General features: G+C 28.6%; 1 protein-coding gene across 2 annotated transcripts in view; it reads left to right on the forward strand.

Annotated features, from left to right (window-relative positions):
• LOC117175661 (epidermal retinol dehydrogenase 2-like) overlaps positions 1-14223 on the forward strand; it is a 97074-nt gene that overhangs the window by 80555 nt on the left and 2296 nt on the right. For both annotated transcript variants that reach the window (XM_033365386.1, XM_033365387.1), the window contains exon 5: positions 11172-11333. In XM_033365386.1, coding sequence (XP_033221277.1) covers positions 11172-11333 — 162 coding nt within the window. The remainder of the gene's footprint in view (positions 1-11171; positions 11334-14223) is intronic.

Here is a 14223-nt window from a genome sequence, read left to right on the forward strand (position 1 = left end):
TTTTGTCTAGAAGATAAAAAATGAAATTAGAAAAATCGACATTTTTTTCGATTTTTGCATTAAAATAAAAATTAAATAAACAAAAAAATAAAAAATCTACTCGCACCATTTTCTGAAAAATTTAGTTCTGAATTTTTCAAACAAGAAAATTCTAAAATCGGTGCATAATTGCGTTCTAAATGTCATTTTGAACCTCGTTTTCCGATTTTTTCGATAACTAAAAAAATGAAATAAAATAGAGCACATACAATTATGTTTCTGACTGTATAGTGTATAGAACGAATAAATGGACCTTTTCTTAATTGTTTAAACAAATATAATTTGTTGAAATAATTACTTTTCCAAAAATACTTTTAAAATTGTTATTAATTTTATGTCTTCTATTTTATGTAATTTTTTTATCTCTGACTTAATTTTTAGAAATTTTGAAAATAAACAATAATCAATTGTTTAAATAATTGCAGAATGATTTTAGGGAAATTTACTACTCCAAACAATGACAAGCAATTACATTTTAATCATAAAAGACGATTTTTTAGAAACAGTTTTTGGGAATCAATAATTGTTCAAATAATTTACATTTGTTCAAACAATTTAAAATTGCTAAAAAATAACAATAATACGTAAAAATGTAGTTTTTTTGCGGGTCATATTTGGGACGCTGCTGGGAGGGTGGGGGTGGGTTGGAAATAAAAGTTATTAGTATGGTTTTATTTCGTAGGCACTTCTCCTAAATCTCTAAAAAACTTGGCAGATTTCGATGTAACCCTGGAACATGAGTTCAATTTTTCGCTAATTCAAAATATCCCCATGTTAATTAAATGGGATTTTGAAGTGCCCAGTGGGACGTGTTAATATTCGAATTTCAACATCACAGTACAACGTACAGGGTTTTCCAGCAGGGTCTCATCTGGTAATCAACACTAATCCACTTGTATTCCGGCGAAATCCCCTTGTAATCTGGCAGATTTAAAATAATTGGACTAATCCACTTGCAATGAAGTTCTAATGCGAATTAATCCACCTACAATGCGAGGTGATCCACTTATAATCCACTTGTAATCTAGGTACTTGAAATCCTGTTAAGTCCGACTAATTTAAGTACCCAAGTAATCCACTTACAATCCCAAATAATTTAAATGATTCGGAGTGAACCACTTGTAATTGAAAGTAATCCACTTGTAATCTAGAATAATCCACTTGAAATTCATGTCGAATCCGCATTAATTCACTTGTAATACGAGATAATCCCTTACAATCCACTTACAACCCTTTTGTAATACAAATAATTCCGATCAATCCAGCTAATCAACTTTATATAGATTTATAACTGGGAATAATCCACTTGTAATCTGGCATATGTCAAGTAATTTAAGTAATCAACTTGTAATCCGGTGTAATTTAATTGTAATGCAGTTCTAATCAATCTAATCCACTTTTGGTGTACGGTAATCTATGATAATCCAATTATGATGTAGATTAATCTACTTGTAATCTAGATAAATAAAAGTAATTCGGGCAATCCAAGTGATTCTCTTGCAATCTAGTTATAATCCGGAGTAATGTATCTGTAATACGAAATAATCTACTCGTAATCTGAAGTAATCCACTTGAAATTCAGTTTTAATGCGGCGCAATCCAATTTTAGTGCGAGGTAATCGACAGAAATCCACTTGTAATCCAGATTATTTAGGTAATATAAGTAATCCACTTGAAATACAACTATAAAACAGTGTAACCAACTTGTAATTCGAAGTAATCCATTTTTAATGTAAATAATTTAGAGTAATTCAAATAATCAAAACAATCCATTGTAATCCGTTGATCCAAATATAATCGAGGGTATATACTTGTAATCTACCTAATTCGAAGAAATTGACGTAATCCAAGTCATAAAATTGTGATCCAGTGTAATCCAGGTAATTCCGTCTAATTAACATTAGTAATGCAAATAGTTTTAATCTATTTTACTGGAAACTTGTTGTTCTTTTTGTTGAAAATTAATTTTATTAATTAAAAATTTAACTGTTCTATTTTTGTTTCAAAATTGATATTTTTTAGTTAAGAATTCATCTATTTTGTTGAAAATCCTTATTTTTCGGTAGAAAATTAAACTTTTTATTGAACGTTCGCGATTTTTGTTAAACATTTCACTTTTTGGTAAAAAAAATTAATGTACTTTGTATAAAATTCAACAATCTTTTCAAAAACATATTTTTCGTTGGAAATTTAACTATTTTGTTGGAATTTCATCTCGTTGGGTTGAAAGTTCATCTATTTTGGTAGAAAATTTAATTATATTGTTGAAAATTAGTTGTTTTTCGTTGCTAAAAATTAATTTTTTGAATTGAAATTTTAACTATTCCATTTTTAATTAAAAATTTATCTTTTCAGTTAAAAATGTAAATACTTATACCTGATTGGAAATTGAACAACTTTGTTTAAAAATGAGATTTGAATTGTTTTTTTTCTTTGGTTAAAAAATTGTTGGTTGAAAATTCATGATTTTTTTTGTAAACTCAACTATTTTGATGAAAATTAATTTTATGGAAAATTCGTCTTCTTGGTAAAAAATTACATTTTGGTTGAGAGTTTAACAACTTCGTTCAACTTCTTTTTTAGACATTCATTTTCTAGTTGTTTATATATTTTAGTTTATAATTCAACTTTTTGGTTGAAAATTAATCTACTTTGTTAAAAAGTATTCTTTTTTCTTCAAAAGTCAATTATTTTGTTTAAAATTCGGCTTATCGGCTGCAAATTTAACGCTTTGGTCCAAAATAGGTATTTTTTGTTGACTTTAATTGTTTTTCATTTTAAATGAAAATCTCTTTGGTTGAAATATTAACTATTACATTTTCCTCTCAGAATCCATCTATTTTTGTTAAAAATTAATTTATTTTATAACAAAATCAACAATATTGTCAAAAAGTCTTTTTTTTAAATTCTTCACTTTAGTTCGAAATTTATCTCTGGTCGAAAATTCAACTATTTAGTTTAAAGTTATTTTATTTATATTATTATTATTACATACATTATTATTATATTATATTTTATATTATTATATTATATTATATTATATTATATTAAGTTATTAATATTTTGTTAATAATTAAACAATTTTGTTAAACAGTATTCCTTTTCACTTAAAAGTAAACTATTTTGTTCAAAATTCGTGTTTTTGGCTGAAGATTGAACTATTTTTTTGAAAATTTGTATTTTTGTTTGACTTCAATTGTTTGTTTTCAAAAATGAAAATCTGTTTTGGTTGAAATATTAACTATGACATTTTTCTTTGAGAATTCAAATATTTTGGTTAAAAATTAATCTACTTGATAAAAAATTCAACAATTTTTTCGAAATATAATTTGTTTTTGGTTAAAGATTCATTGTAAATGAATTTTTTTAAATTTAATTATTTTTTGAAAAATCATTTTTTTGTTGTTCAAAATTTGTTTTTTAAATAAAAATTTTAATTTTTAATTCATATATTTCTGACTTGTTAAATAGGATATATCAAGGGAGAAGTTTTAAAAACCTCAAGAATTTTTCCATATTAAAAAAAGTATTATTATTAATTGAAATTATTTTAAGTCTAGGTCAAAGTCATCAGTGACTTTTAGTACCGTTCGCGGCTGTCGTATAAAGGCTGTAAAGTGAGTCCCTTAAACTTTATATGGAAGACACCATCAATCATTTCCTGGTTATATGGCAACATAAATCATATTTAAGCTCTACCCATATGCGGTAAATGTAACCTTTACTTTCAACAAGATATACCTTATATCAATTTCCTTATAGAATAAAAAAGGATTGAACACGTTTGTTGAAACGTAATACTTTATTTAATTATTTAATTATTAACTATTTAAAAAAGTCTATAGTTTATGTTTTTTTTTTTCATTTTTTATCGAAAATCGAAAGTCGATATGTCCGACTAAACATCCAAGAAATTAAAGTCGTGGTCTAAGTGTAGAAAACGCAATCCCTCTAGCGGCCACTTCCTGAAGCTTATAGTCAGTTTCGTGAAAAGTTCTGACGACATCTGTCGTTCACTTGATGAAGCGTATAGTTAATGTTTCGTGTTGCACATAAACTTGTGGAAAAATGATGATTATTAATATTTTTGTCACCGCACAGTAATAATAATGCTGTAAATTGATCGAATAGAGTGAACTAATTGACAAAAGTGCGGATATCTTTTAATATGTACAGAAACTAACCTTTAATATCTTGATATTTAAAAATAGAATGACCAACCGTTGATCAAAATTGAAAAAGATTGAAACCCATAATCTCTCATTTTTAAATATTTAATGTTTTAAGTTCTTAGTTCAAATCATTAGGGAATATTTTTATTAAACTTATTATTTATTTATTTATTCAGTGTATTTATGAGAGGGCATAATTTATTAAGTTTTTCATGGTCACGATGATGGCAATATACTGATGGGGGTATTTAACCTGACCTGGTTTACAATGATTCGCCAAACTCCAGCCAGGCATGTTTGTATTTCAATGTCAGGGTCATTTAAAAGGGATCTCACCATGCACTTTCCACGGCGTCCGCTTCCATTCACGAGTTCACCTTCACTACAAAAAAATAATACAAAAAAAAATACAAATAAAGGCAAAATTTTGTTTCTAAATTGTAAATAATACAAAATACTTGTGTTGAACTGATTACTTTTTAACCGAATTTATTATTTATTTTATATTTATTTGTCATTGTTAAAATTGTTGAATTTTTAACAATCTGGATAGACTTTTAACTAAACAGTTGAATTTTTAATTGAAAGGATAGATTTTCTACTGAAAAAGACGATTATTCAACAAACCAGTTCAATTTTTAACTAAAATGAATCTTCTACTAGAATAGTTGAATTTACAGTAAAAATAATAGATTTTCGAATAAACAAAATAATTCTCAATTAAAATGAAGCGTCTTAAACTAAAAAAATTCGTGTAGTTAAATGTTCAACAAAAACCTGTTAATTTTGAACCAAATAGTTGGATTTTCGACAAAAATGAATAATTTTCAACGACGAAGATAAGTTTTCTACACGAAAAAATGTCACAAAAAAATACATAAATGTTTAAATCAGAAAGACAAATTAAAAAAAAATTAATTTTCAACAGTCAATCGTCAATCAGTAAACTGAATTTTTAACTTAAAAAATTACTTTTCTACTAAAATATTTGAATTTTCAACTAAAAAGGTTCAATTTTCCACTAAAAACTGAATCGTTAAATTTTTAAATTAAAAATTTATTTTAAAAAAACAACTAATTTTTAAGAAAGTAGGTCAGCTTTCAACCGAATAGTAAAATTTTCAAGTAACAAAGATAAATTTTCTACTAACAATGGAGTAGTTAAATTTTCAGTTTAAAATTTAATCTTCAACAAAAAAAATTAATTATTAACGGAACTGTTGAATTCAAACAAAAACATATTATATTTCAAAAAAATAATTAAATTTTCGACAACAATTATGAACTTTCAACGAAGAAGATAAATTTTCCACTAAAAATGAAATAGCAAAATTTTCATTTTTAGTTTGAAAAAATTAATTACTATACAAATAAAAACGAATTTTCAACAGTATAGTTAAATTTGGAACCTAAGAAATGAATTTTCTATTAAAATACAGTCAAACCTGGATATAATCCAGGTTTGACTGTAATTGAATTTTTAAATTAAAAGGAAGAATTTTCAACAAAGCATTTGAATTCTAAGCAACAAAAAAGTTACTTTTTGACAGAATTGTTAAATTTTCAACAAAAATCGTGAATTTTAAAAGAAGAAGATTAATATTCTACAAAAAAGCGAAATTTCAACAAAATACATCAATTGTAAACAAAGTTTCAATAAAAGAATTAAATTTTTAACCAAACAATTTTCACCCATAATCAAGAATTAGAAAACTGAATTTGTAACAAAGTAGATCAACTTTCAACCAATTATATTGAATTTTCAACCACAAGAGATTATTTCTTTTAACTACAGTGTAAATTTTAACAAAGAAATTACTTTTGAGCCAAATAGCTAAATTTCCTACAAGTAGATTAATTTTTTACCTAATAATTTGATTTTCAACAAAAATCATGAAAGTTTAAACAGGATTAATTTTCTACAAAAAATATAAATTTTCAACAAAATACATGAATTTTAAATTAAAAAATATCAATTTTGAACCAAAAATGGAATAGATAAAGTTTCAACAACAACAACAAAAACAACAAATTTTCAACAAATTAGTTGAAAAATATTTGGATTACCTACATAAATTACTCCATATTTGCCTGGATAAGTCTGGATACCCAGTTAATTACTTGAATTGCCTACATTACTTAGAATTTTCAGGATTAGAAGTGGATTAATCTTTGCTTGGAGTACCAGGAATTTGTATTCAAAATTCAATCGTTTTTTTCCCCTACGTTTATTTTCAGATTAAATCTCCACCTGCGCCTTGTGAGAAGATAGCATTTATTTGTATGAAAAACGAAAACTCACGTTTTTTTTCAAAACGCCGCAAGATATGAAAAACGTCAAAGAAATGAAATTATTTTTCTATCAAAGTTCTAATAAACTCTCTCTTGACACTTTTTTCTATCTTGCCTTATTTTCGATATTTCTGCGAAAATATTGATAAAGTCTTGTATAACTGATTTTTTTCTCAAAAATATTTAATGAATAATAAATTCGCACTGTCTGTAGTTATGGAATTCTAACCCCTTTTCCAGGCGGTTCAGGGTAAACATAACGAAAAATTCCGTAATCATAGACAGTGCCTAATAATAATAATAATAATAATAATAATAATAATAATAATAATAATTTATTAGCTCAGTTGGTTAGACACCCGGACTTCACCTCAGAGGTCCTGGGTTCGATCCCTGAGCCGGTACCTCTACAAATTTTCAATGTACCTTTACCGAGGTTCTGGTGGTTCGGAACCCACCTTAAGCTGTAGGTCCCCCCATCGTATACTTGACTGCAACCCAGTCCGTCAATGATGGGGTAAAAATCAGGTTTTGTCCAATATGTCTGGGCAGACGGCTCTCATCATATCACTTGATTGCATTATAAAAATGCGTCCGTGACTGATGATATATACCGGGACAGCCCCATGCAAAAATGATCAAATAAAAAATCCAACTCTAACCAAAAATGTCTTAGACATGTTGGGCAGTATAAGCCTGTGACAACATTTCGACACTGAAATGTTTTTATAATAATAATAATATGTATAATTAAAAATTTGTCATAAGGACAACCGCAGGATTTCGCCAGGAGCGGGTGCTAATCTGAAAAATTGCACCCGCTCCCAGCACCCTGAGAACACGGAGCGACCCAAGGACTACCGCCTTCTGCATTTTTCCCGCAAGTGTTTTAGCATATTGTTGTCACGCTGGGATGCTTTTTAGGCCATTAGCGAGTGAAAGCTTGACACCTCCAAGAGCGGCGATGATAAGGACGATTAGTTTAACAGAATATTCCGGGTACAATCGTTGCAACTCCCTGATAAGGTCTCGATACCTCTCTTTCTTTTCATTCTCCTTGGCTATGATATTTTTTTCAGCTGGTGCCGCAAATTCGATAACGAACGTGGTTCGCTTCTCGAAGTCAAGAAGAACCATGTCAGGCCTCGAGTGAGCAACAGAAACAATTCTAAAAATGTACTGAATTATTATGCAAAATGTTGTCAAAACATCTCGAGAACTACCGATTGCCATAATTCCCGACCTACATTAGAAAATGATAAGGTTAATCAGTTTAATGGCCGTTTTTTTAACGTGTCAAGGTGAATCACCCATCAGGCAGTATATGTATTAACATTTCCTTAGAATATACCCTACAGACACTTGCAACCAAAAAACGTTGTTAAAGTTTTTTTTGCTTCTGTAATTTGTTTGAAAAAGTTTAAAATTGCATACATTTAAGAAACACAATTGAGGCGCTATGAACGACGACTAAATAAAGCCCACGTTGGTCGAAAATCGCTTTTGACAGTTACAAACAATTTAGGTTTTTGGCCTAACGATACATTTTTTAAATATGTAAAGGAGCAAATTATATTTTTCCGCAAAACCAGGTTAAAGTGCAGGTGTTTGTTGTGAAATGAATATGACCACTGTGTAAAGCTCATTTTGTTTTTTCTTCCTCTTAATAAATGAAATAATGATAAGAATTAAACTCGTATTTTGTGTTTCGTGTGATTTTTTTACACTAAAAGATCATTTTCGAAGTTTTTTAAAATTTGCAATAACTTTCTTAATTTTTCTGGTAAACATATAGAAATCTTTGATAAAAATTTTAATTTAAAAAAAAATTATTTTCAATGTTATTTCTCACGAATAAAACAAAAAGTATGCGTCCTATCAAAAAGTGATTCTTAATGAAATTGTATATCTTTTTTGGGAACAGAATTTTGTTAATTCATCTCTTTTCGTATCCTGCATAGTTTAAACACAAAATGGAATTTTTTATTATTTTTTGTGCAATCAAAATTTTAATCATCGAAGTTCCAAGAAAATACAAAAATTTGTTATGACAATGTTGCGCTCACTTTTTGAATTTTTATCCAAAATGGCTGGTTTATTTTTTCTAGAGTTATCGTGTTTACGGACGGACGGCCGGACAGACAGACAGGCGCCATCGTAAAAACTTGATTTTCAAATTCAGGGGGTCTCGAAGCATGGAGATCCGTTGCGAAACTGTGGTGTCCAATTTCCAACAATTCTAATACTTTCTCAATCATAAAGAAAGAATCTGTCAGATTTGAAGGCCGTTTTTTTAACTTTGAAGAATTTTTCGATAATTTCAGAAAAATGTTGAATAATTTTCTAAATATTTAGAAGTTTTGTAAAAATTTCAGAAATAATTTGAGGTTTAAACTTATTCCAAAAAGATAAAAGCAAAATGAATACAATACAACAGCAATTTTCTTAATACACCTGGGGAAATTTTTAATCATTTTTTATTTTTAAATTTGTTCTCGAAGAATGTATAAAAATATTTCAAAAGGAACATAGATTTTAATAAATGAATAAAAATTGAATAGTTGGTAATTTTTTACGACTTAAAATTAAATTAATTTATATTCTAACATAAAAAATTTTTTGATAAAAAAATATAATCGTCCAGTTTTTATTTTTTCTGAATTGAATGTGACAGCTAGGATTTAAAAATTTAGAATCTTCGAACTGTACAACTTATAAAAGTTTTAATTTTTTAATTTCAGAACTTAACTGCATTTAATTTAAAATTGTTCACTTGGAATGTTTCAGAAGCTTCCATTTTATATGCGTCAATTGTTGCGCGTTTTAATCAAAACGAATTTTCAACGTTAATTTTTAAAATTAAAATTTCAAAATGGTTCCTGGAATAAAAATGGCCACCCTGCTATTCGGGCAACCAATAACAACAAAGGGTCACACACTGAATACACTGACTACCGTTTTCACTGATTTTCGCTCATTTCAAAAGATCGGATCTTTAAAAAAGATCCACCAGATACCGCTGATTCAGATCATGTCACAAAGTGTTTTGCTTGTTACATTTCATTTTATACGGATTTCAAACGCTGAAACCCTTTGATTCGAGAGTGAACAGTCCCATGAACGCATGTCGATTTGAAATCAATAAATACTGTCTATAATAACATAGATAAATATTTAAAACAAATTTTCACTATCAACACAATAATTTAATTAATGTAATATTATAAGTTTATACTTTGTCATTTTAAATAGACCCGCGCTTTTCGGCACATGCGCAGTTTAATAATTGCAGTTCTACGTGTATTGCAGTGTTTTCGTTGACGTACGACGTAACAAATATAACATTTCCTGGAAATAGTACACTTTTGCAACTAAAAATCAATATAATAAAGTAAAAAACGACTCAAGTATTTCGCGGAATAGTGAGTTTTGTTCATGACGTCGCGGTCGTGCTAGGATAAGTGGAAATGTCTGGAAGGGTAGCATAGTGCTTGACATAGGAGTGCATACGCTTTTTTGAGGAAGTATTCTAAACGTAAAAGAACATTCATTAAATACAATCAACTGTCCGAAATGTAAGTTAGAATACCCGATCTAATACACTAGCCTGCTTTTCTGGTTATTTTCTTTTATTTCGTGAAACTGAAAGGTCTTCAATCGACAAAAGACTGTAACATGACTGAGAAAACACATTCTCACTTGAAAAATATTACTATACCGACCATCATAATTCAAACTAGCGAGTGCTTCCCGCTCTTCAGGCCTCTTTTTAATTGGTCATCCAATGACGCAGGCGTGACCTACGTGGACAGTGATGGGAAGTGAGGTAACTATGCGATTTGAAATAAGCGTATGTAGGGAGCATGAAATAGATGAACTTTGAAATATCCGGAAGTTCACTGTATTTATTTTTATTCTAGAACACAGCTCTTTTTTTTCTTTTAATTTAAAAAGATTTATATGATTTAAGTTTTTTTTTTTAATTTGAGTTGAGAAATTTAAGGCTCTTGGAAATCATCTATAAATCGGACTTCATAAATTGAAGACATGCGGGGATGACATTTTGTCTAGTTTTTTGTATACTTAACCTAAAGACCACCAAAAACAGAACCAAGCAGATTCTCTTTCCCCGACATGGCCGGTAACAAGTATTGTAATTCTTGAAAGCAAAAACAGATGTAGCAAACTGTTTTATCTACTCCCTTTTTAAATGAATAATAGAATACTACTCTACAGCGTTGTGGTGTTATCGTCTTGATGCTAATAGGGCAACATTTTTTCGATAATTAAATAAAAAATAAAGTTTTTCCAAACAAAAACGGCATATCCATGGATCATCTTTCTATTCTTTAGAATTTAGATTATTTTTACAAAAAACTAGACAAAATGGCTTCTCCGTTTGGCCTCAGTTTATGAAGTTCGACTTAACGGTTGACTTCCAGGTATACCTTAGAAATGTATTGTCCAAATTTAATCTTTGGATTCTAATTTTTTATTTATTTTCCAAGAATTTCTTCATTAAATTTGAGTGTTGGGCGTTAGAAAAGAATTTAAATGTTGATTTATTAGGAATTTAATTTATTAAAATTGTTATTTTATACTTTGATCATGGTTATTTAATTTATATAGTTGCGGATTTCTAATAAATAATTTTTTATTTTGTTACAGACAGTGAAGGCGTTCCTTCCTGAAATGATGGAGGAAAATAAGGGCCATATAGTTAGTATAGCCAGTTTAGCAGGCCATGTAGGAATTTCCAAATTAGTAGATTATTGTACATCGAAATTTGCGGCTGTCGGTTTCGATGAAGCTCTAAGAATGGAACTCGAAGTAAGTACTATTTTTTTCATTCCAGTTTCTCCACTTAAACAATTTGGCTTCTTATAAATTAAACCCAAAATTCTATATATAGCCTTTTGGCTCCTTTTTAAAGCTTTTAACTTGAGGAGCCCATGGGGTAACTGCGTGAATTTTAGGGAACATATTTTTTAAATACTGCATAAAATTCTAAATATTGGAGCTTATTTAAATGAATTTTTGAATCCTTCATTTTTGAGAACAACTTTTTTTTTTAAGTTTCGAAATCACTATTCAAACATCTCGGTGACATTCTGATGTCACGCCTGTAAAAAACTGTTTCAGCCCATCCTGGTTGGCGTTCATGGCATTTTGATTGGCTGAGCACTAATATTGATATGTCACCCAATCAGCATTGCCCTCTTTTGCCGCGAAAAATTCAAATAGGATACTTTTTAATGATTGCAAAAAATATTTACTCTTGTTTAGAAACACTTTCCTTAAGTATTTTCATTCAGTTTATATTGCTCTTTCAAGTTGACAAGCAAAAAAATATATTTAAAAATATCCAATTACCCTCATTGAAGTCGCTTTTAATTGAGACCCACCTTTAAAAAAATTAATTTCACAAGAGCTGTACTTTCAAAATACATGAAGAAAATTAAAGTCAATGTTGAGAAATAAGCAATATATTCATAGTGAAACATAAACTTTCAAAGGTAAGATACTATACCTAATTGGTAAAAGTATCTGACTATCTGGACATTGAAGGTTAATTGCAGTATTATGAAATATATTTTTTCTCTTAATCTCCCTGCAAAATTCGCACTTTAAAGCAATCAGTTTTTATCGTGGTGATAAAAGCTACCATCCGTCTCATAGAATATGAAATCTGCAATAACTTTTATTGGCAAAATATCGTGTGACAGTTGTAAGACTGTTTTGCAATTCCAAATATACACATAAAACGAAGCGGAATAATCATTTTTACGCAAAACCCTTACAGTTGATTAATCATTTTTAATAAAAAGCTACGAACGAGAGACAAAAACCAGATAATTTGAATTTTAGATTTAATCTAAAATAGGGGATATGAGGAGATTCTTCAAAAAATTAAAGACCTAAATTCTTTTAACTGAAATTAATCTCAGTACTGCTATATTAAATGAAATTTTAAATTATTTAAATTCCTAACATTTTAAGTGAAAATATTGTATTTTGAACAAAATAGATGAGTTTTTTAACCAGAAAGATGGATTTTCAGCGAAGAAAATTTATTTTATACGAAAACAAATTTCAACAAATTACATCAATTTTAAACAAAATTTTTTACCAAGAAAGATAAATTCTCGATAAAAACCATAATTTCTAGTTGATTTTTCTGCCAAAAAATACGAATTTAAAACCAAAAAGTTGCAGCTTTAACCAAAAAAGATGAATCTTTAAACCACAAAGACAAATTTTTTACAAAAAAGTGGAATTTTAATCCAGAAAGTATGAATTGTCTAAAAAAAATATGCCCGCTGGGCGGGCACATTCTCATTGCACGCTGGGCGCGCGGCGCTTCGCGCTCGTTTACGTACGTTTAATGCGTACACTTTAACTAAATCTTTTCAAATATTGTAAATACTATAACTTAAATCGAAAACTGTGATTTAAACTTCTGAGGAATTACAGCCATAAATTGCAACTGAATTTTTTTCGATTTGATTCTAAAGAAGGTTCTCAAAGCACCTGTGACTTTGACGATTACATTCTCATTACGAAACTTGCGCTTCGCGCTCGATAATTCGTATCCACTTGAAAAACTTCATCAATATTATTTGTAAATATTGTTAAAATCTACTAAAAATAACGTTTTAAACTTATGGATCTCTAAAAAAATCAAAATTGCATATTTTTGAAAATGATCCAACTTTTGGAAGTTTTGTCTAATTCAAAAATTTCATGCTAATAGTGTCGAAAAACATATATTTTACATCTAGTAGAAATTTGGATTGATATTTCTGAACATATTAAAAACTTTTTTTTTCCTTTTTCAGAAAAATTATAAAGTGTTGAAATGCATATAACTTTTTGAAGTTTTATCGAATTTAAAAATGTCATTAGGATAATTTGCAATTCTTTTTGACGCGTATCAGAAAATTTGACAAAAAATTCTCAAACTCATAGAAAATTTGTAATCAAATTTTGAAAAAGCTCAAACTTTTTAAATTTTTGTCTAACCGAAAAATGGAACTGATATAGTTTCTAAATATATTTGATATCAAGTGATGAATTTAAATGAAATTTTCCAATCTTTTAGAAAAATATTTATTTTTCAGAACATTTAAAAAATTTTCAAAATTATATAACTTTTCTAATTTTTATCGAAATTAAACATTTTTATTTTGATAATTTGCCTTTCTTCTACCCATCTATAAGAAGCTTTGACAACAAATTTTTAATTTGAAAAAAAAAATTTTCAAATTTTGAAAATGCTCTAAATTGTTTAATTTTGTTTGGAAGTATCTGCTTAACGAACTTAGCCTTCATTTTGGGAATCTTAAGAAGTGTAGCAAAGGCTGACTTGATTGGACAAGTCCTTCAAAAGTTAGCGTGGCTACAACATTCAGTTAACCATACATACAGACATACATACAGACTGACAGACACCGATAAAATTTTATGATTTTCGGATTCAGTGAGTGCCAAAACGTAAAGATCCGTTAAAAACAAAGATAAAAAATTTGGACGATTGCATTACACTCTCATGAATGAGAATGTAAAAAAGATAATTTTGTACTGAAAAGATGAATTTTTAACCAAAAAAGGATACCCTTTAAGGGCATGTGATACGAGGGTAGTTCAATAAGTCCTTAGAATGACCAACAGATGGCGCGCGAATCGCTCCAAATCATCTGTTTTCAGTCAGCACCACTCC

The sequence above is a fragment of the Belonocnema kinseyi genome, chromosome 6 (assembly GCF_010883055.1).
Source record: "Belonocnema kinseyi isolate 2016_QV_RU_SX_M_011 chromosome 6, B_treatae_v1, whole genome shotgun sequence".
NCBI lineage: Eukaryota > Metazoa > Arthropoda > Insecta > Hymenoptera > Cynipidae > Belonocnema > Belonocnema kinseyi.